At 53.1% G+C, this 23958-nt stretch overlaps 1 protein-coding gene across 2 annotated transcripts in view; it reads left to right on the forward strand.

Moving 5' to 3' along the window:
- The first annotated feature begins 6520 nt into the window (after nucleotides 1-6520).
- The window catches only part of LOC132384061 (zinc finger protein ubi-d4-like), a 41157-nt gene continuing 23719 nt past the window's right edge, over nucleotides 6521-23958 (forward strand). Inside the window, exons 1-4 of one of the 2 annotated variants that reach the window (XM_059955372.1) lie at nucleotides 6521-6715; nucleotides 10357-10517; nucleotides 12332-12439; nucleotides 21630-21793. In XM_059955372.1, the coding sequence (XP_059811355.1) occupies nucleotides 6666-6715; nucleotides 10357-10517; nucleotides 12332-12439; nucleotides 21630-21793 (483 nt within the window). In that variant the 5' untranslated portion in view covers nucleotides 6521-6665. The remainder of the gene's footprint in view (nucleotides 6716-10356; nucleotides 10518-12331; nucleotides 12440-21629; nucleotides 21794-23958) is intronic. The other variant, XM_059955371.1, reaches the window with a different exon arrangement.

The raw sequence follows: 23958 nt of genomic DNA on the forward strand, positions 1-23958 counted from the left end.
ACACACACTCTCACAGACACACACACACTCTCACAGACACACACACACACACACACACACACACCACACACGGACACACACACAGGCACACACACACAGACACACACACTCTCACACACACACACTCACACACACACTCTCACAGACACACACACACACTCTCACACACACACTCACACACACTCACTCACACACACACTCACACACACACTCTCACAGACACACACACTCACACACACACACTCTCACAGACACACACACACACTCACACACACACACACACTCACACACACACTCACACACACACTCTCACAGACACACACACACACACTCACACACACACTCACACACACACACACACACTCACACACACACACTCACACACACACACACACTCACACACACTCACACATACACACACTCACACACACACACACACACTCACACACACACACACACACTCACACACACACACACACACACACACACTCACACACACACTCTCACAGACACACACACACTCTCACAGACACACACACACACACACGGACACACACACAGGCACACACACACAGACACACACACTCTCACACACACACACACACACACTCACACACACACTCTCACAGACACACACACACACTCTCACACACACACTCACACACACTCACTCACACACACACACACACACACACTCTCACAGACACACACACACACACTCACACACACACTCACACACACACACTCTCACAGACACACACACACACACACTCACACACACACTCACACACACACTCACACACACACACTCTCACAGACACACACACACACACTCACACACACACTCACACACACACACACACTCACACACACACACACACACTCACACACACACACTCACACACACACACTCACACACACACACACACACACACACACACACATGCTAGCACCCTCCTTATCTCTCCCTCACACACGCGGACATGTGCTCCCCAATGGTCCCTCAGGCGAATGACTCTCACGGCTACCTGGACCATAAATCTGCCCACCCTGCTACCTGTAATCACACCACCCCCTTCTCCCAGTTCCTCTGCTTCCGCCACATCTGCTCTCAGGATGAGGCCTTTCATTCAAAGAAAGGGGCTTCCCTTCCTCCACCATCAACGCTGCCCTCAACCGCATCGTTTCCGTTTCAAGCACGTCTGCCGCCATAGCAGGGATAGGGTTCCTCTGGTCCTCACCTACCGCCCCACCGGCCTCCGCATCCAGCACATAACGCCGCCATCTCCAACTGGATCCCACCACCACTTTTCCATCCCCCTCACTTGGTGCTTTCCGCAGGGATTCCCTCCCTGAGTGACTCCCTTGTCCATTTGTTCCTCCCCCGCTGACCTCCCTCCCGCAACTTATCCTTGCAAGTGGAAGGATGCCCCTCCACCTCCTCCCTCAGGGCCCCAAACAGTCCTTCCAGGTGAGGTATCTTGTGCTCCTGGTGTGGCCTCCTGTGTATCGGGGAGACCCGACTTAGATTGGGATATGAACTGGTGCTTCTCCCCCTTCCATGGCCTTCTGCCCTCTCCTATCAGATTCCCCCCTCCTCCATCTCCACCCATCGACCACCGCTCTTTACCTCACTCCTCCACCCCCTCCGGTTCCACCTTGTACTTCATCCTCCACCTCCTTACTCAGACCTCTCATCTTTTCACTCCCGTCCTGATGAAGCGCCTCGTCCTGGGTCGAATTTATTTTTACGCACCTGTGTGGACCAACCATTGTTTGCAGCAGGAAATTCTTACACGCACTTTATAAATGTTATTCCGCTGTAATATTCCCATCAAACAAACACAAACTACAACTCCAACTCAAGAAATCAACGTCAGGCAGTCAAAAAAACTGACAGGCTCAATGGGCAAAAATAAAATGTTCTGGCTAGATGGCACCAGTGGACTGTGAGCTGGCAGTTTACAGGTGTCCCTCATTTCTCGAACGTTCGCTTTACGACAGCTCACTGTTACGAAGGACCTACATTAGTACCTGTTTTCGCCAACCAAAGAGGATTTTCGCTTTTACTTGAAAAAAAACACCCAGTTTATACATGTGTTTACCCCGAGAGAGACTACAATGACCGTGAAACATTGTGCGGGCAGTTGTTGGTGCATGAGTATACGTATGTATGCGTGTACGTGTGTTGGTGCGTACATGCACATTTGTGTATGTGCCGATCTTTCTCTCCAAATCGATTTTGTCTCGCTGTCTTCCCGAGTTTGTTAAGTGAAACTACACCGTACATACGATATTTCTACTTTATATAGGGTGTATATTTATCATATCATCCCTGCTTTTACCTAATGTTCGTGTTATTTTAGGTTTTATGCATTATTTGGTTTGATTTGGTAGGTTATTTTTTGGGTCTGGGAACGCTGAAACATTTTTCCCATTTAAATTAATGGTAGTTGCTTCTTCGCTTTACGACATTTCGGTTTACAAACGGTCTCGTAGGAACGCTCTACCTTCAGATTGCGGGGGAAACCTGTATTACTAATGAACTACTGACTTCCATTCTGTGTTTACTGTTACAATTTGTGACATCGTTGTAACTTGAAACACTGACAAAGTAAATATGTTGAAGTTTGTGGTACGTTTATCATTCAGAAAATTTGTGGATTGTATTCACTAACACATAATTAATTACAGAGTATTTCACAATATTGTTAACACAGATTTCATAATTACATTAAAATTACATTAAAGAAAATCCTCTGGTTCGAGTCGCTGCCGTTGGAGTGGCCGCTGGGTCCCGATGCTTGCGGAGATGTTACCAAAATTTTGAGATTTAGGGATAGGACTGGTGTTCATACTAACTGTAGTTCATTTTTGCCTCTTTCAGTTCAACTTTTTTTTGCGTTCCCACCCATTCGTTCTTGTTGCGGATTGGCAGGCGGGAGTAGGGGGGGGGGGTGGAGTTTGGGATTTGACGTTCTTATTGTTTCTCCATGTGGTGGTGCGAGGGAGGGGTTGGGGGTGTTTGGCGTCTGCCAGTTCTTGTTTCTTCTTCTTTTCCAGCGGGGGGGGGGGCAAATTCATGTCTTTCTTTCAAAAAAGATGGTTCTCTGTATTCTCAGAATCCGAATAAGGTTTATTATCACCGGCATGTGACATGAAAACTTTTAACTTAGCAGCAGCAGTTCAATGTAATACACAATCTAGCAGAGAGAAAAAATAATAATATAAATAAAATGATAATAAATAAGCAAGTAAATCAATTACGTATATTGAATAGAATTTTAAAAACAAGCAAAAACAGAAATACTGTATATTAAAAAAAGTGAGGTAATGTTCGTGGGTTCAATGTCCATTCAGGAATCGGATGGTGGAGGGGAAGAAGCTGTTCCTGAATCATTGAGTGTGAGCCTTCTGGCTCCTGTACCTCCTCCCTGATGGCAGAGGGGAAGAAGCTGTTCCTGAATCGCTGAGTGTGTGTCTTCAGGCTCCTGTACCCCCTCCCTGATGGCAGGGGAGAAGCTGTTCCTGAATCGCTGAGTGTGTGCGTTCAGGCTCCTGTACCTCCTCCCTGATGGCAGGGGAGAAGCTGTTCCTGAATCGCTGAGTGTGTGCGTTCAGGCTTCTGTATCTCCTCCCTGATGGCAGGGGAGAAGCTGTTCCTGAATCGCTGAGTGTGTGCGTTCAGGCTCCTGTACCTCCTCCCTGATGGCAGGGGAGAAGCTGTTCCTGAATCGCTGAGTGTGTGCGTTCAGGCTCCTGTATCTCCTCCCCCAGCATCAGAATTAAAATCAGGTTTATTATCACCAGCATGTGACGTGAAATTTGTTAACTTACCAGCAGCAGTTCAATGCAATACATAATCTAGCAGAGAGAGAGAGAGAGAGAGATAGAAATAATAAATAAAATAAAACATAATAATAATAAACAAGTAAATCAATTACGTATATTGAATATATTATTAAAAATGTGCAAAAACAGAAATACTGTATATTAAAAAAAGTGTGGTAGTGTCCAAAGCTTCAAAGTCCATTCAGAAATCGGATGGCAGAGGGGAAGAAGCTGTTCCTGAATCGTTGAGTGTGTGTCTTCAGGCTCCTGTACCTCCTCCCTGATGGCAGAGGGGAAGAAGCTGTTCCTGAATCATTGAGTGTGTGTCTTCAGGCTCCTGTACCTCCTCCCTGATGGTAACAGTGAGAAAATGGCATGCCTTGGGTGCTGGAGCTCCTTAATAATGGACACTGTCTTTCTGAGACACCACTCCCTGAAGATGTCCTGGGTAATTTGTAGGCTAGTGCCCAAGATGGAGCTAACTAGATTTACAACCCTCTGCAGCTCCTTTCTATGGCTATCTGGAGAAGACAAATCTCAGAATTGTATTCTGTGTGCATACTTTAGTAATAAAATGAACCCTTGAGCTTTTGAAGTTCCAGCTGCGTGGCAACAAGGGCTACGTGCACGGGGGCATTTAGACTACTGCGCGGCCGCGCACCTGCTCAGCTTAGAGGGAATGGTGGTGATCTCACACACACACACACTCTCATCCGAGGCTGGGATTGAACCCTCACTCGCCCTCCGTTGAGTGTCGCTGGGTCGGGCCCCGATGGAGGCAAGTGGGCACTGTTCTGTCACACACCCAACCCGTGGAGGGACTCCGCAGACCTGGACTCCCCCCAGTGAGGGACCGGTGGGGTATTCGTGTAGCGGGTGGGTGGACGTATCTCGGCTAACGAGGTCGAGGGCTGAGCGCCAGCGAGTGAGGAAATTGCTGTTGGGATTGGCTCATTCTTGTCACGTGGACCGAGATACATTGAAAAACTTCTTCCCGCTCACTGCCCACACCGATCGGATCACCACGCGCCGCACCGGGGTGGAACAAGGCCGAACGGCGACAGAATGCAGAGGAGCATGTCACTGCAGGCAGACGGGGGGCCCACCTTGTCCAAGAGCCTGTCTACAGCGGGACAGGAACTGCTCCGATCCCAGGGGTACATGCTTTCAAAGTTTGGTGTTTTCTGCCGGATGGGAGAGTGCCAGGGTGGGTGGAGGGGGGGTCTTTGATCGCGCTGGCTGCTTTACTGAGGCAGGGCCCACAGAGCGGAGGCTGCTTCCATTAATGGCCCCCACCCCCCTTCCTTCATCCTTCCCCATTCCTGTTTCCCTCCCTCACCTCATCTCCTCACCTGCCCCTTGCCTCCCTCTGGTGCTCCTCCCCCCCCCCATCCCTACCTTCCATGGTCTACCGTTCAGGGCCCCAAACAGTCCTTCCAGGTGAGGCGACACTACGCCTGTTGGGGTCATATAACCTGGTTTTCAGCACCTCAAGTTACAGAGAAAGGTTGAACAAGTTAGGTATTTATTCTTTGGAGCGTCGAAGGTTGAGGGGGGGACTTTATAGAGGCATTTAAAATTAACAGGGGGATAGATAGAGTTGACGTAGATAGGCTTTTTCCATTGAGAGTAGGGGAGATTCAAACAAGAGGACATGAGTTGAGAGTTAGGGGGCAAAGATTTAGGGGTAACACGAGGGGGAATTTCTTTCCTCGAGAGTGGTAGCTGTGTGGAATGAGCTTCCAGTAGAGGTGGTAGAGGCAGGTTCGGTATTGTTATTTAAAGTAAAATTAGATAGGTATATGCACAGGAAAGGAGTGGAGGGTTATGGGCTGAGTGCAGGTCGGTGGGACTAGGTGAGAGTAAGCGTTCGGCATGGACTAGAAGGGCCAAGATGGCCTGTTTCCGTGCTGTAATCGTGATATGGTTATATACCGTGTCTGGTGCTCCTGGTGCGGCCTCCTGTAAATCGGTGAGACCCGACGTAGATTGGGAGACAGTTTCGTCTCTGGTGCTTTTTCCCCTTGCCCTTCCCATGGTCTTCTGTCCTCTGCTATCAGATTCCCCTTCGCCAACCCTTTATCTCGTTCACCAACCAGCCTCCCAGCACTTCACCCCCTCCCCCTCTCCCAGATCCACATTTCACTTACCATTTTGCACTTCTTCCTACCCTCCCCTCACATCCTTACTCTGACCTTTCACCCTCTTGTCCCCCTCCAGTCCTGGTGAAGGGCCTCGGCCCAAAACGTCAACTGTTCACTCTTTTCCATCGACGCTGCCTGGCCTGACAAGTTCCTCCAGCACTTTGAGCGTGTTGGTTAGCCTGCTCTCTGTGTTCCCTGCATTTTCTTTCATGCAAACTGTCTCAGAAGTTATTTTGTTTACTGAGAAACACACAAAGGCGCTGGAGAGACTGAGCTGATGAGGCAGTATCTACAGGGAAATGGCCGGACACTTTATGTGAACTATACAGGATTGTGCTAGCGTCCTCTTTACTCATTATACATAGTTCGTTGCATGAGTGTACCTGTGTTATTATTTCCCTTTGTTCACAGAGCATTTAGATGTATTTGTGACTATTAATTAAAATATACACATATGGTCCACGTGGTTCTGGCGGCCCCAAGCAAGCTGCGCAGTGCGCCTATCAGCCGATAGGCGGCGCTGCAGACCATCAGTCCGCCGCCGTGAGCGGGCGTGAGGATCACGTGGATCAAGAGCCAGTGCGCAGGCGCAGATTGGCCCATGCCGTCAAGAGGAGGGCTGGCAAAAGACGCAGGCGCAGTCCGTCCGGCCCGCCCGACGTCCTAGTCGCCGGCAGCGCATGCGCGCCGATGGAAGGAGCGAGCAAGATGGCGGCGGTGATTCAAAACGTTGTGAAGAAGTAAGTTTGTGGGGGGGGGGGAAAGATGAGGGAGCGCCGTGGGGATTGAGGGAGCGCGGCGGTGGTGGGTGGGGGCAGAGAGGGATGGCGGGCGCGGTGATGTGGGGGTGGGGGAAGCAGAGGCGGGCGAGGAGTGGGGCCGGAGCCTGGGCAACTTGTCGGAGCAACTTGGGTCGGGCCCGCCGAGTGAGTCCCGGACGCTCCCGTCCCTTTCCGCCAATTCCTGCGGACTCCCGATCTTCCAGGCTTCCCGGCCCCGGAGCCGCCCCGTTCCCCCATCACCCGATCCCCGCCATCGATCTCGCTCCCTCCCCACGTCCCGTCGACTCCTTCCTGTCGCAGAGCTACCCCCCCCCCACCCAGTTTGTTCCCCTTCTCGCCGGACAGGCCCCAGCCAGCATTCCCGTCCCCCCACCGCCGGACTTCTCTCGATCTCCGCCTTCGACCCACCGACCTTCCTCCATTCGTGGCCAGTCCTGGACTCTCCGCCTCTCCCAACGATTCCCCGGCGGGGCAATCAGTACCGGGCTCAACCCGACCAGCTTCCCACGCCTTCCCCCTCCCCCCGTCCCTGACCCCTCCGATCCACCGGGACTTCCTACACCGCAGCCCCAGAATCAACTTTCCTTCAGCCCCAGGCACGCTACCCTGTCCCCGTCCCCACATCCTCAGCTGATTTCGCAACCCACCTCCATAATTCTGCCATGCCTCCTCCCCCCGACATCATGTCCTCTGCGACTCTGCGTTTGTCTCCCACAGCCCCCGCCCGCAACTCCATTCTCCTCATCCATCCCTCCGAGCTCCCACCCTTACAAACCCGACCAGTTCCCTCGACCCCGACCCAAACCAAACACTTCCAACATTTACCCCTGACTGTACATATCTGATGCCCACTCCACCCGCCCCCCGCCCCCCCACGGGCTGGGCCCTGCCAGCTCCCTACGAGGTCCAGCACCGTCTCGTTGAAGTTTATTATCGGGTATTCACTGGAGTTTGGATGAATGGGAAGAGGGGGGGGAGGGTTGCTCATCGAAACCTATCCAATATTGAAAGGTCTAGAAGGGAATGGATGTGGAGAGGATGTTTCCATTGGTGGGGGGAGTCCAGGACCAGCACACGCAGCCTCTGAACAGGAGGAGGAATTTCCTTAGCCAGAGGGTGGTGAATCTGTGGAATTCTTTGCCTCAGGCGGGCGTGGAGGCCAAATCATTGGGTATATTTAAAACAGAGGTTCTTGATTAGTCATGGCATCAAAGGTTACGGGGGGGGGGGGGGTGGGGGGGGGGAAGAAATGCAGGAGAACAGGGTGAAGAGGAAAATAAATCAGCCATGATGGAATGACGGAGCACACTCAATGGGTCTAGTGGACTAATTCTGCTCCCTTGCCGTGAGGTGCTTTTTTTATTCAAGCATGCAGGTATGAGGCAATGCCCCTCTGGACTAAAGTGCACAACACAGTACATACAACTCTCACACAGGGTACTATTACCACAAATAAATCACAAGTTACTTACTGCCCATAATGCCACTGGTGTTTAGGGCAGCAATGAAGGTCCCCCATCTCTCTCTGTCCTTGGCCAATTTTGGTCTTGTCGGTGTTCAGGGCTTCCTTCATCGTGTTGGTAGCTTCCTCTTGGTTTTCACTAAGTCCCGGGTGGAGACTCAGGAATCCCGTCACACTCAGACGGTGAAGGATTCTTCATGGTTGTTTCTGTAACAGTTTTGTTTGACCAGTCAGGGTTGTTAGCCCTGAACTTGGAGGACCGGTGGACCACTCTCAGCCTGACCTCTACCCTTTGACCTGGTTGGTATGGGTGACCCTACCAAGAGCCGGAGCCCTGATTCCAGCCGACACATCATACCTCTGGGTCAGAAGCATGAGGCATGCAAGCCTCCAGACCCTACAGCAATGGAGGGAATTAACAAACAGGAAGGTGTATTTACGACACAGGTTTAAAAAGTAAACAGTGTAATGCTGCTGGCGCCTCATTCGTGATGAGACCTGGGATATGGTGGGGAGTTTAGTAGTGTCACGCCCTGTGGTAAGAAAGATGTTACCTATCCTATGAGTCCTTGCCCTTAGGCTTCTGTACCCCCCGCCTGACGGTGTTGGGGGGGGGGGTCACGGAAATTGTTCATTGGCAACGCTGAGTGCTTCTGATAAATGTTCTCGTTATTTATCGCTACTTATTTGTTTTTGTGTTTGCACAGTTTGTTGTCTTCTGCACTCTGGTTGGCCTTTCATTGATCCTGTTTACAGTTGCTATTCTATAGATTTGCTGAGTACGCGCGCAGGAAAATGAATCTCAGGGTTGTACGTGGTGACGTACGTGTCCTTTGATGGTAAAATTTAATTTGGACGGGTGGAAGAGAGACCCCATTCAGCTGTCCTCGCAGTCCCTTGTAGGGACTTGCGGTCGTGTGCTTTGCCGTTCCCGTAGCGGACGGTGATGCAGCTGGTCAGGGGGGAGGGGGGGAGTCTAACTCGCCTCAGTCATCTCAGGAAATGGAGATACTTGACCAAAGAGATGGTGTCAAGGGACTCAAGGCAAGGTTATTGTTGTATCTTTGTTCTGCCCCATTCCATTAATCACCATGGCCTCCCAAATTGAAATGCTTTCACTGGCGTCCCTCAGCAGCCTTTATACCGCCACTGTTCATTCTTGCTACCCGCAAGCATCGCCGCGCATTCCTCTGTGAAGTTTCAGCTCTGCTGGGCATACCCAGTCCATCAGAAGCCGGTGCTGACTGGTGGAGCTGTAAACTTCATCAACGGCGCTCTGCACTGAAATGGTAGCTTAAATCTTAAAGGCACAAGTTGAATCCGGAGCCTCCTGGGTAGTCTCCAAACTGAGCACTTTCTCAAGCCCGCCGCCCCCACTGGAGTACAGATTGCCGACTGCAGCTCGGCAGAGTCTTTCAAGATTTCCCCTTCCTCGAAGATCCTTCCCATTCCAGGGATGGGGCGTTTGGAGCTTTCTGTTGGCATTTCTGAGGCTCTGGGTCTTTATACGGAATGAGGTTACTAGCCTCGTGCCCAAACCCCTCCTCCTCCTCACAGCCGGGCTTGGGGCTGTCTATGGCAGAGTTGCAGCCTGATGTTATATTTCCTGTAGCTTCCAGTAAGCAACCCACTCTGTTTCCCTTCTCTCCCCACCTTTTTTGTTTTAGCCCCTCTCACCCCTTCCCTTCCCCTCCCTGCCCATTGCCTCCCTCCAGTTGCCCACCTCCTTCCCTATATTCCACAGTCCGCCATCCTCTCCCGACCAAACTCTGCTACTTCAGCCCCCTGACCTCTTCCATTGGTCCCCTCTGTCAGAGTGGCCAAGTTTGGCGTGTTTTCTCGGAGGTTAGCTTATTTATCACACGGTACTTCGGAACACATGGTGAAATGCATCATTTGCGTCAACGCCCGACACAATCCGAGGACGTGCTGGGAAAAGCCACATTTCCAGTGCCGATATAGCACATCCTCAATTCACTAACCCTAACACGTATGTCTTTGGACTGTGGGGTGAAACCCACACGGTCACAGGGAGGAGGTGCAAACTCCTCACAGACAACGCCAATCGTTGGCACTGTAAAGCGATGCGCCATCCTGCCGATCTCCCCCCGAATCGTCTGCCCCTCTCTTCCCGCAGCCTCGGAGAGCAGTACTACAAGGATGCCATCGAGCAGTGCCACAACTACAACGCCCGGCTCTGCGCCGAGCGCAGCGTCCGCCTCCCCTTCCTCGACTCGCAGACCGGCGTCGCCCAGAGCAACTGCTACATCTGGATGGAGAAGCGACACCGGGGGCCAGGTAAGGGACGGCTGTGCCGAAACGCCCACGGCGGGGCCCCTCCTGAGCCGTTCTCGCGTATCTGTTCCGGGATGGGCGGAGTGAGGATGTTTCCGATTGTAGGGAAACTCTCGGGGCAGCAGGAACAGCCTCAGAGTACAAGAATGCCCATTTGTAAAGCAGCTGCTTGTCTGGCGGCTTTGGAGAGGCGTTAACTCCGTGTAAAGGAGTTTCTGTGGTGAAGAAGGCAAATGTGATGTTGGCACTCGCTTTGAAAGGACTAGAATATGAAAGCGGAGTTATTGTGAGCAGATTTGGGCCCCTTATCTAGGAAAGGATCTGCTGGCATTGGAGAATAATTCCAGGAATGAAAGGGTTAATGTATAAGGAGCGTTTGATGGCTCCAGGCCTGTACTTGCTGGGGTTTAGAAGAATTGGGGGTGGGGGGGCGTATCTCATTGAAAACTATCAAATATTGAAAGGCCTAGATAGAGTGGATGTGGAGAGGATGTTTCCTATAGTGGGGGAGTCTAGGATCAGAGGACACAGATAGAGTGGATGTGGGGGATGTTCCCTATAGTGGGGGAGTCCAGGACCAGAGGTCACGGATAGAGTGGATGTGGGGGATGTTCCCTATAGTGGGGGAGTCTAGGACCAGAGGACACGGATAGAGTGGATGTGGAGAGGATGTTTCCTATAGTGAGGGAGTCTAGGACCAGAGGACACAGATAGAGTGGATGTGGAGAGGATGTTTCCTATAGTGGGGGACTCTAGGACCAGAGGACGCAGATAGAGTGGATGTGGAGAGGATGTTTCCTATAGTGGGGGACTCTAGGACCAGAGGACGCAGATAGAGTGGATGTGGAGAGGATGTTTCCTATAGCGGGAGAGTCTAGGACCAGGAAGGACAATCCCATTCCTGATGAAGGGTCTCGGCCTGAAACGTTGGCTACTCTTTTCTCATGGATGCTGCCTGACCTGCTGAGTTCTTCCAGCGTTGTGTACGTATTCCCAGAGTAGCGGGAAACCCCTTTAGAATGGAGTTGAGGAATTTCTCTATCTTTTTCTTTGATAGGTCCTTCATTAGCCAAGCCATCAAAAGTTCTGTGGAGAAGGCAGGAGAATGGGGTTGAAAGGGGTAATAACTCAGCCCTGACGGAATGGTGGAGCAGACTCAATGGGCCGAATGGTCTTTTTCTGCTCCCGCATCAATGCGGTATTGCAGCAGCATTGATGTTCCAGCTTACGTTGCGAAGTTGGGCCCCGGACACTAATTTGGTGAAATCGCCCTATTCAAAATGTCCCACCGTCAGCCGCCACTTGAGGTAGAGTGTGTGCGGTTTCCCTCTTGGTTGTCATAGAGGAGGGCTTCACTGGTGAGATTGTGTTGTTTAGGGATGAAGTACACTGACAGGCCGTTCTGGCCCGCCAAACTTGTGCTGCCATGGCAACCGGCCCTGCCAGCCCATCGAGCTCGTGCAGCCCAGTTACCCCCATGTGACCAATTAGTCCACTGATCCCCACGCCTTTGGGATTTTGCTGGACCTCCACGCGGTCACAGGGAGAATGTACAAGCGCCTTACAGGTGGTGGTGGGAATCAAACCCGGGTCACTGGCGCTCTAAATCGGGTTACATTAACTGCTACGTTGCCGTGTTTCCCATATATACAGCTGAGCAGAATTTAGTTTCTAAACTAGCCACAGTGCGGGTTAAAACTGTTTCTCCAAGAGTTCATCCAGGTCTCTGGGCTACAAGTCCAGTAACTTAATCACCGTCATGGCTGTGTTCCTCGTTCTCACTCTGAGATATTGTTGTCTTCCCCCACATGATGCAGGAATGGCCCCCGGGCAGCTCTACACCTACCCTGCCCGCCGCTGGAGGAAGAAGAGGAGAGCCCATCCTCCGGAGGACCCCCACCTCAGCTTTGCGGCCCTCAAGCCAGGTAGGTTGGTGGGGGGGGGGGGGCGGGGAGAGCGAGGCGCGAGGAATGCGCCACCCTTTCCACTCGTGGGTCGGTTCAACTGCGCTGTGCGGTTTGGGGATCCGGCACAGCCGGTTGCTGCGGGAACGCAGCACCAAACCGTTCCCGGGTGAGTGGCGTTGCCGCGGTAACCGACATCAAGCGGGGCCTGCGTGGTAAGCAGGAGCCTGAGATCCAGCTCTCCCAGTTGCCTTGGGGGATGTGCCCGTGCAGCGTGGGACACGGATAATGTGCCATTTGATTTAACGAAAGACTCTGCTGACTCACGTCCTGAACTTTGAATGTCATCGACACACAGAAATATTTAACCCATCTCTATCAGTCCCCTCGCTAATCTCGTCTGGTACCTTTTCTGTCGCTGGTTGCTGAAGGAGCCTTCCTCTTCCGTCCCTCCCAAAGCCTCCACCTCACTGATACGGGCCTTTTGTGCGTAGCCCAGTCTCCTGACCTGCTGCTCCCACCTCTCAACCACTCAGATCATGGTCCATTTGGATTTATTAACCGTCTGCGTACTAACCCACTATAGGAAACATCCTCACCTCATCCACTCTGTCTGGGCTTTTCAATATTCCATATGTTTCAATGTGACCCCCCCCCCCCCCCCATTCTATTAAACACCAGTGAGTACGGGCCCAGAGTCATCAAAACCGCAAACATTAACCCTTTCATTCCCAAAATACTTCACATGAACCTCCTTTGAACTCTTTCCACTGTCAGCACCTCCTTCTTCAGATAAGGGGCTCGCATCCGCTCACAGTACTCAAAGTGCGGTCTGCCCAGTGCCTTATAAAGCCTCGAGATTTCATCCTTTTTTTATTTTCTAGTCCTTTTTGAAATGAATGCTAACGTTGCACGGGCCTTCCTCACCACCGACTCGACCTGCAAATTAACCTTCAGGGAACCCTGCACGAGGACTCCCCAAGGCCCTCTGTACTTGCATTTTTGAATTTTCTCCCTGCTTAGAGAAAGGGTGCTTTTACCTCTTCTGCCAAAGTGCACGATCGTACCCTTCCCAACACTGTTCCATCTGCCAGTTCTGTCTAAATGCACTCTGCATCCTCACCGCCACCTGCAACCTTCACATCGTCTGCAAACTCGGCCACGAAGAAGCCATGGATTCCGTCGTCCCCACCCCGTTGTTCCGAACTCCAGCGAGTACAGGCCCAGAGCCATCAAACGCGTTAACCCTTTCATCCCCAGGATCATTCTGGGAGATCTTTTCTGGACTCGCTCCAAAACTAACACATCCTTTCTTAGATAAGGGACCCATAACTGCTCACAGTACTTCAAACGAGGCCTCAGCAGTGCTCTATAGGGGTTAAAACAACAACAAAAAAATCCTATCCTCCCTCCCTCTTCACACCCCATCCTCCATCCCTCCCCTGGGCAGACTGCTTCCAGGCCTCTCTGTACCTCTCTCCACAGCAGCCTCTGCCATTGTTCTCCCTGTGGGGAAAAATAACTACCCAGCACCCCTCCTTTGTGTGATTGGTTTGGTGTGGAGGGAGCTTCACTCTGTCTGACCCCGGGAGTGTGTGATGGGACAGTGTGGAGGGAGCTTCACTCTGTGTCTGACCCCGGAGTGTGTGATGGGACGGTGTGGAGGGAGCTTCATTCTGTGTCTGACCCCGGGAGTGTGTTATGGGATGGTGTGGAGGGAGCTTCACTCAGTGTCTGACCCCGGGAGTGTGTGATGGGGTGGTGTGGAGGGAGCTCCACTCTGTGTCTGACCCTGGGAGTGTGTGATGTGGCGGTGTGGAGGGGCTTCACTCTGTGTCTAACCCCGGGAGTGTGTGATGAGACCGTGTGGACGGAGCTTCACTCTGTGTCTGACCCCGGGAATGTGTGATGGGACGGAGTGGAGGGAGCTTCACTCTGTGTCTGACCCCGGGAGTGTGTGATGGTGCAGTGTGGAGGGAGCATCACTCTGTGTCTGACCCCTTTTTTTTTAATTACAAAATCCTTTATTACAAATATCGGTGCTATACAATATATACAAAACAGTGGCAAACACAATTACTGCACTACAAATAGACAATAGACATTACACCAGAATGTTGCCATCCCTATCCACGATGACATTTACACCCTGCGGAGCCCAACGGTCTCGAAACTCCTCCAAGGCCGCTGTGGACTGCGCGTGTTCTTTTTCAATAGTTACCCGGGCACGAACATACCCCCTAAACATTGCCAGGCAGTCTGCCCGGGAAGATCCTCCCGCCACCCGTTTCCAAGACCCACGGATGGCGGATTTCGCCAGCCCCAGGAGCAAGTTGACTAGGACATCCTCATCCCTCTATGCCCCCTTCCTTGCTGGATGACCATATATAAACAGGGTGGGACTAAAATGCAGCCAGAAGGCGAGAAGCAGCCCACGCAAATATGCAAAAAGAGGCTGCAGCCTCACACACTCCATGTACATGTGGTACACGGTCTCCTCCAGCCCGCAGAAGTGGCATGTGGGTGGGAAGTCCATGTACAAACTGAAAAAGTTATTGCAGGGCACTGCCCAATGCAGTACCCTCCAGCCGAGATCCCCCAGGTGCATGGGAAGAACCCCGGCATAAAGGGACTTCCAGTGGGGACCCTCCTCACCTCTGGGTGGAAGGACCGACCGCCATGGTGTGTCGGGACGGTGGACAAGGGCAAGGAAGTGGAGGATGTGGAGTAGCAGCCCATACAGATACCTCCTACTTGCATCCCTGAATGGGACTGTGGGTATCGATGAGAGACGGCTCAAGTTGTGTGGACACGGCTCCCGGAGAAGATTGCGGGGTCTGGGCCCGACCAGCAGCTCAGCCTGAGTCGGTCCACACAACTGAGCCGCACCGACAGCCACTGAGGTAGGGCAAGGGTCGGCCAGGACCCCGCCCTCCGCCTGAGGAGGGGATTCCCGGCCTGAGGCGACCTTGTTCCAGACTCTCAGTAGGTCCTGATAGAAGCCGGGCAGACTCCGCAAAGCAGTACGGCTGACACCCGCCGGTGGTAGCCGCATGTCTTCATGAAGACAGCAGCCCCTCCGGAGGAAGAAAGACGCCAACACGTGCCACCTGGGAGGGTGCTCGGCGTACAGGAATCTCTGCAGAGTCCTGAGGCGGAGAGCCGCCAGCTGCGTTCGGACGCACACCAGCGACTGTCTGCCCTCTCCCACTGGGAGACTCAAGACTGCTGCAGAGACCCAGTGTTTCCTGTTGCCCCAGAAGAAGTCCACTAACTTCCTCTGCATTCTTACAACAAACGGGGCAGGAGGGGCCAAGGTGACCATCCGATACCACAACATGGAGGCCACCAGCTGGTTTATGACCGCCACCCTGCCTCAATAGGAAAGCACCCTGAGAAGGCCTGACCAGCGCCCCAGCCGGGCCATGACTTTCGTCTCCAGGTCCTGCCAGTTCGCCAGCCAGGTCTCCCCAGAAGGACTCAGGTAGACTCCCAGATAGAGGAGACGCCTAGTACTCCATTCAAAAGCTCTCATCTCCTCCGGCAGGGAGTTCACCTGCCACTGACCCACTAAGAGTCCGGAACATTTCGCCCAGTTGATCCTGGCGGAGGATGCCGCCGAGAAAACGTCTTGGCACTCGTGCATCTTCCGCAGGTCATTGGGATCTGTCATCATGAGGAGTACATCATCGGCGTAGGCCGAGAGGACGACCTCCATGTCCGGTTCACGCAGAACCAGACCTGTCAGTCTTCGCCGTAGGAGGCTCAGGAATGGCTCGACACAGATCGCATACAATTGACCGGACATGGGGCATCCCTGACGTACTCCTCTCCTGAAGGGAATGGGCGCTGCCAGTGATCCATTGACCTTAACAAGGCACTCTGCGGCAGAGTAGAGGAGCCGAACTCGGGCCACAAAGTGTGGTCCGAGCCTGAAGGCCTGCAGAGTGCCCACCAGGAAACTGTGGTCTACCCGGTCAAACGCCTTCTCCTAGTCAAGAGAAAGGAACGCTGTCGGGGACCCAGTCTCCTGCTGCAGGTGGATCAGGTCCTGTACTAGGTGGACATTGTCTTGGATGGAGCGGCCCGGGTCTGTGTAAGATTGGTCAGGATGAATCACCTGTCTCAGTACTGAACCAAGACGGTTGGCCATTGCCTGGGCGAAGATCTTGTAGTCCGCGCACAAGAGGGAGACTGGGCACCAGTTCTTTAGCAGGCGAAGGTCTCCCTTCTTGGGCAGCAGGACCACGACAGCTCTCCGCCATGAGAGGGGCAATTCCCCGGTGGCTAGGCTCTCCCCTAGAACAAGGCTGTAATCGACCCCCAGGACATCCCAAAAAGCCTGATAAAACTCCACACTCAGACCATCTAAGCCAGGGGATTTACCTCTCCGGAGTTGCCGAAGGGCAGCAGACAGCTCCTCCCCAGTCAGGGAGGCGTCCAGATGCGCTGCGTCATCTGGGCTGACCTTTGGCAAATCTTCCCAGACCTCACTGCACGCCCCCGCATTTGATGGATCCGGTGAGAATAAGGACCGATAGAAAGTGTGGACTACTTCGATAATTTCGTCAGGATCCGTGATGGAGGAGCCATCAGCAGCCAGTAGCTCCACCAGCTGCTTTTGAACTCCCCGCCACTTCTCCAACGAGTAGAAGAAGGGTGAGCCGCGGTCCAAATCTTGCAGCATTTGGATCCGCGACCTCACATACGCACCTCGGGACCGCTGAAGCTGCAGATTCCTGAGTGCATCCTTCTTCTCCTGGTATTCCTGCCACGTTTGATGGTCTCCACCGGTCGAACCAAGACGGGACTCTAGGTCAAGCAACGCTCTCTCAAGCCGCTCAATCTCAGAGCCCCGCCTCTTTGTCGACCCCCTAGTGTACTCCCGGCATAAAAACCGGGTGTGGGCCTTGCCCACATCCCACCACAGCCGTAGGGAGCCAAACTCTCTCCGTCTCCCTCTCCAGGTGGCCCAGAACGCTCGGAATGAATCCCGGAATCGGCTGTCTTCCAGCAGCCGGTTGTTAAAGTGCCAATACCCAGACCCCACCCGAGGGTGCAGAGGACTATATTCCATCCACACAAGGTGATGATCCGAGCACGACACCGGCCGCATGGAGGAAGCCGACACGCGGGAGACATAAGCCCGAGAGATATACAGGCGGTCTATCCGGGAACCCCCCTCTCTAGATCTTCTGGAAAAGGTGCTAGAGTCGGGGTGAAGATTCTGCCAGCTGTCCACCAAGTCAAAGGAGCCGACTAGCTCCTTTAACTTTTTCGCCGATGCTGGGTCGCGTTGGAGGCCCGAGCGGTCCTCCACCTCGAGGGTACAGTTGAAGTCTCCCCCGAGGATGACGCAGTCCCCAGGATCGATGGAACTCAGCAAGGCGGACAGCTGACAGAATAGGCGCGTCTGCATCACCCCGCGCCTCGGAGCGTACATGTTGATAAAATGCAGCGGTACTCCATCCAGGCGCACAGCCAGGTGGAGCAGATGGCCGGGCACAACATCTTGGACTCCTATGATTTCTGGCCGGAAGGTTGGGGCCAACAGGATCGCCACCCCACTAGAGTTGGAGCTAAGGTGACTCATGTAGACCCCGCCCTGCCACTCCAGGAGCCAAGCGGACTCGTCCCCCGGGGTGGTATGGGTTTCCTGCAGGAAACTCACTGCGTATCTCCCGTCCCTGAGGACTGAGAGATTGTTATACCTGCGGAGAGAGCCCCTGCTACCGTTTACATTGAGACTAGCTATGGTAAGCTTCATGTCGGGAGCACACTAGGCCTCAGCACCAGTCCCCTTCCCACTGAGAGCGATGGCGCCCTCGGCCGCACTCTCCCGAAGAAAACTGAGAATATCCTTCGCTTTCTGGGCCCGACTGCTACCATCGCTACCCTGTGACCCACCATCTCCCGAAGGAGCGAGGCTGCTTTTCATCCTGATGTCCCGCACCAGGTCATCCAGGAAGGATTTCAGCTGCCGCCTGTCATTCCCTGACACAGCATTCCTCTTCCCCTTCCCCTTCCGTCTGAGGATGACCCTCAGGGACTTCACCAGCCTCGGCATGCTAGGCCAGCGAAGCGAGGCTAGTTTAGGCCGATGCTTTGCACCAATGGAGGAGTGAATAAACTCTCTGATCTCCTCCACAGGTATCAATGGGGACTTCTCTGGAGGGGTGAGGATGTCCATTGTCTCGCTATCAAATGAATCCCCCTCCAACCCCTCACTGCAGACAGATCCCCCACCGTCCTCCTCATGTGGTGTATAAGGTGGCTGCCCCTGTAACCTACACTGCACAGCGGGTACCTCCCCTATACCTTCCCGCTCCACCGTCGCAGCAGTCTTACCCACAGTTGTGACGATGGAGGGAAAATCCCAAGGGACTCCCTGCAGGCCATTAGTTGACGGGGTCGGCATGCAGGTTACATCACCCTCCCCAGGAGACAGGCATGAAGGGGACCCCAGCAGCTCTGGCCCAATGGATTCACTGGCAGCCTGATGCTGACTGTGAGAGAGCCTGGTCTCCTCTCCACCTGTACTACTTAATACATTTGCCTCCAGGGAGGCGCTGACTGCTAAGTCCCGGGTGGAGGGCTCCAGGTCTGTTTTAGGCGTGCAAACAGGCCCAGCACTAGCTTCATGCACATCCACACCACCCACCCCAGGACTGGTGTCTACATCTGGGGATTCAGGGTTAGACACAACTCCCACCCGGATCCCCACCCCTTTCTGGGACTCCCCCTCATCTGCATTCTCTGCCCTCTTGGGGGAACAATCCCATCTCTTCTTCAAGCCGGAGGAGCACACAGGTGCGGAATGCACCAACAGAGCGGTACTCTCCGCTCCTATCGCCCCGTCCAACCGTGCTCTTCCCTGAGCCTCCCTTTCCACCTCAGGGCAAATGGGCGTGAGCTCTGCGGTCTCGGGGGCTGACTTCTTCACGTGTTTCGACTTCTTCCTCGCTTTCTTGCCCCGCCCGGACTCCACCCCGTCCCTCGCCTGAACCTCCCCACACGTAGCCCCAGGATCACCCGCCTGAACCACAGGGGTAGGAGCAGACGTAGGAATAGGGGCAGGGTTAGAGACAGGGTCAGGGGCAGGAGCAGGGGTCGGCACAGGTGTAGGAGCAGGGATGGGATCAGGGGCAGAGGTAGCTGGGGCACAAGTTCCTGAAGTGGACTCCCTGGGTTTTCGGGTGCTAGGACAGTCCCACCTCCCCGTACGCATGGCACAGTGGGTGCTCAGAGCTCCAATACACCTGATAATCTACCCCCTCGTGCTGGACAGTAAACTGGCCCTCAACTTCATCCTCCCTGTCCAGTTTCATGAATACCTGTCGCCGGAAAGAGATTACGGTCCGGAGGGTGCGCCTCCTGAATTTGTGCCTGATGGCGGTTATCTCTGACCGTACTTGCCCCAAGCGGGCCAGTGCGGGAAGCAGGTCCTCGTTGGGGGTGAAAGGCTGTACGTGACCGAGGACGATGCGTTGTGTGGGAGCTGTCACTAGCTCCATCTGTAAAAAGATGTTCTCCACCGTGATCCCTCTACTGAGGGCCCGATGCACCAACTCATCATTCCTCAGGTAAAACACCGCCTTCCCGAACTCCTTCTCAGCGGCCAAAACACCATCTCTCCCCAACAAGTCCTCCATGGCCTCCGCGCACTTTTCCAGCGTAGTTCCAGTTCGCAAAATACATTGCACCCCGTGTTCAACTTTCACCGTCCGAAACAGGGCGTTGTCCGAGGCCGGAGAGGCAGCCGCCTTTGCATAACTCCCCGAAGGCCTGCGACTCCCTGCAGACTGGTCCGGCATGTTACTGATGTGTCCGAATCGAGAATGATACGGTGGTGCTGCTTATAAAGTCTCGGAGTGAGTTGAGTAACTGGCGGGAAAAGTTTGTACTCGACGGTACCTTGTTGGCTCAGTGCCAGAAATTCCAACGCCAGGAAAGGCTCCGTTAGTCCTGTAGAAACTTCCAGGCCGTGAGAGGTCGAGACGTCTCAAACGCCGGTTCAGCTCCAACACCGAACAAGAATCCCAACGATAGAGATGGAAGGAGGTCGCCCCGATGTCAGTGGGGACAAACAACGTCGTTTGCCTCCAGTTTTGGGAGCGAAACTGCTTCACGGCGAGTTGCCAGCCGCCAGAGCAGGGTGCTACGCAGTTCGAAGCCGTCAACGAACCCCGTCCAAACTGGCAGAATAACTCCAAACGAAGCTTCCACTCTAAACCAGCCGCTCACTTAGAAGTTCAAGGGACGTTGGAAACCAATTTCCAAGCAATTAAAGACCTTCATAAAGTAGCTTTTCCCCTATTTCTCCCAGCGCAATCAGAACAGCTCCACTCTGTGTCTGACCCCGGGACTGTGTGAGGGGACGGTGTGGAGGGAGATTCACTCTGTGTCTGATCCCGGGAGTGTGTGATGGGACGGTGTGGAGGGAGTTTCACTCTGTGTCTGACCCCGGGAGTGTGTGATGGGACGGTGTGGAGGGAGATTCACTCTGTGTCTGACCCCGGGAATGTGTGATGGGACGGTGTGGAGGGAGCTTCACTCTGTGTCTGACCCCGGGAGTGTGTGATGGTGCGGTGTGGAGGGAGCTTCACTCTGTGTCTGACCCCAGAAGTGTGATGGGATGGTGTGGAGGGAGCTTCACTCTGTGTCTGACCCCGGGAATGTGTGATGGGACGGTGTGGAGGGAGCTTCACTCTGTGTCTGACCCCGGGAGTGTGTGATGGTGCGGTGTGGAGGGAGCTTCACTCTGTGTCTGACCCCAGAAGTGTGATGGGATGGTGTGGAGGGAGCTTCACTCTGTGTCTGACCCCGGGAGTGTCTGATGGGACGGTGTGGAGGGAGCTTCAGCGTGTGTCTGACCCCGGAAGTGTGTGATGGGACAGTGTGGAGGGAGCTTCACTCAGTGTCTCCCCCAGGTTGGTGTGATGTGATGATGTAGAGGGAGATTTCCTCTGTCTCTGACCCCGGGAGTGTGTGATGGGACGGTGTGGAGGGAGCTTCACTCTGTGTCTGACCCCGGGAGTGTGTGATGGGATGGTGTGGAGGGAGCATCACTCTGTGACTGTGTCTTACCGTTTTGTCCCTGTCCTGGGATGCCAGGAGTTCAAAGCACAGCCCCACACTAACCAAGCACAAGCTCTTCGAAGAAATATCTTAAAGAGCCCCCTGTGACATGTGTTTTCCCTTCAATCTCCAGACCTGGATTTGGGAATGAAGAAAGACAGTCTGGTGTCTCCCGATGGCAGCAGCCTCGAAGCATTGCTACGCGGAGAGGCGCTAGATAAACAGAGGGGTTTGTCCGACCACAGGGACGATGACAGCCTCAATGACTACCCAGTAAACAACAGCAGGGCACGAAAGGTTGGCCGGCATTTTGTCTTTGATTCTTGACTCATTAGTGGTTCTATTGCTAAGTGTTAATTTTGAAAGTAAGTTTATTGTGAAAGTGTATATAGGACACCGTACACAACCCTGAGATCAGTTTTCTGGTGGGCTTGCACAGTAAATCCAAGAAAGACAGTCGAATCAGTGAAAGACTGCACCTGTCAGAGATTTCTTCAAACGAGCCTGATTAAAGATCCCTGCTATGATTTAAACAGCGTCAGGAGAGGCCATCTCGAGTTTAATGTCAGCTTTTGGTGATGTATATAAACAGTGGTTAGCACCAAGTCAAGTCGCTTTTTATTGTCATTTTGACCATAAACTGCTGATACAGTACCCAGTAAAAACGAAACAACGCTCCTCTCGGACCCTGGTGCTACCTGAAACTACACAAAACTACACTAGACTATGTGAGACAGCACAAGGCTACACAAGACTACATAAAACAACACAGAAACTACAGTAGACTACAGACCTACACAGGACTACATAAAATGCACAGAACAGCGCAGGGCAATACAATAATTAATTATTAAAAAATTAATAAAGAAGACAATAAACACAGTAGAGGACAAATTTCAATATAATGATATAGATGTCAGTCTAGACTTTGGGTATTGAGGAGTCTGATGGCTTGGGGGAAGAAACTGTTGCACAGTCTGGTCTTGAGAGCCCGAATGCTTCGGTGCCTTGTGCCAGACGGCAGGAGGGAGAAGAGTTTGTATGAGGGGGTGTGTGGGGTCCTTCATGAAGAACTCTCTCGGTAAATGGGACGGGGGAGCAAGAGTGCAACAGGTCTGCTGCGTCTGAGAACGACAGAGTTTATCATTTAACTCAGATTCCTCCCCTCCCCTGCCTTCTCAGAATCAGTAATCTGATCCATCCTGTGGACTGAGAAGCCCTCTGGTCTTACTAACATATCCGGAATAAGCCATGTCTCTGACACAGTGTAGCGATTCCTGATTTCCCTCCGATACTGCAATCTTGCCCTTAGTCCTCAGTCTTCTTCTCCAGTAACTGTACATTTGCTAACAAGATGCTGGGTAGAGGAACTTCCATTTTCATTCCGATTTTGCGCCCTTCCCTTCTTCCCTCTCTTCCGGCCGTGCTGATGCACCCTCGTCTGCTCAAAGGTGCCATACCCACAAAAGTCCACCAAGTCCTTTAGAAGATTGTGAAATCGCTAGTTCATTAAGATGGTTGGAAAGCGAAGGGAAATGAGAGGCTGCCAGTTGCTGTGAGAGTAATTCAGAAGTTTTGTCAGCACATCTCCGTGGTTCACCAGAGCTATCCTGAGGAAGATCATCTCATTACCCCGCCTGGGGCATAGGCTGCCGACAGCAGCTCACCAGAGCCCCCTGACCTGGCTGAGTCTTTCAAGTTGTCCCCAGGTGTAGCTCATCTTCGGAGATCCTTCCACTCCCAGGGAGCTGCTGTTGGGGTTCCTGTAGCTCTGGGTTTTTACGGGATGGGGTTGACTGACCTGCCTGCTCTCACAGCCAGCCAAGTCGGCGTTACTATATCAGGGGCTGATTCAATCCCTTAACCTGGGCATTGCCATTGTCAAGATCACCCCCTCGACATCAACGTCCTAAAAGGCAACATTTGATCTTTGGATATATTTAAAGCAGAGTGGAGAACGAGATCAGGGTGAAATTATTTAGCTCGAGGGTGACAGCAGATGCACTGGAGAGCCAGCACCTTCAGATATGGGAACAGAGTTAGGCCACTCAGTCGACATCAACTCCAACTCCGAGGCGATGCCTTGCTGGGGGCCCACAGTGAGCTAGGGGAGGGCGGACGAGAGCTAGGAAGAAAGGGGACTATCACTGAAATCTTATCAAATTTTGAAAGGCCTGGAGTGGATGCTTCCTCCAACGGGTATGTCTAGGACCAGAGATCACAGCCTCAAAATAGAGCAAGGATTTCCCAAGCTTTTTGTACCATAGACCCCTACCATTAATCAAGGGGCCTGCAAACCCCAGGTTGGGAGCCCCTGGACTAGATGGACAGAGATGAGGAGGAATTTCATTACCCAGAGGGTGGTAAGTCTGTGGAATTCATTGCCACAGACAGTGGAGGTTGGTAGGTTTTTGATTAGTCAGGGTGTCAAAGTTTATGGGGAGAAACCAGGGGAATGGGGT

The sequence above is a fragment of the Hypanus sabinus genome, chromosome 31 (assembly GCF_030144855.1).
Source record: "Hypanus sabinus isolate sHypSab1 chromosome 31, sHypSab1.hap1, whole genome shotgun sequence".
Taxonomy (NCBI): Eukaryota; Metazoa; Chordata; class Chondrichthyes; order Myliobatiformes; family Dasyatidae; genus Hypanus; species Hypanus sabinus.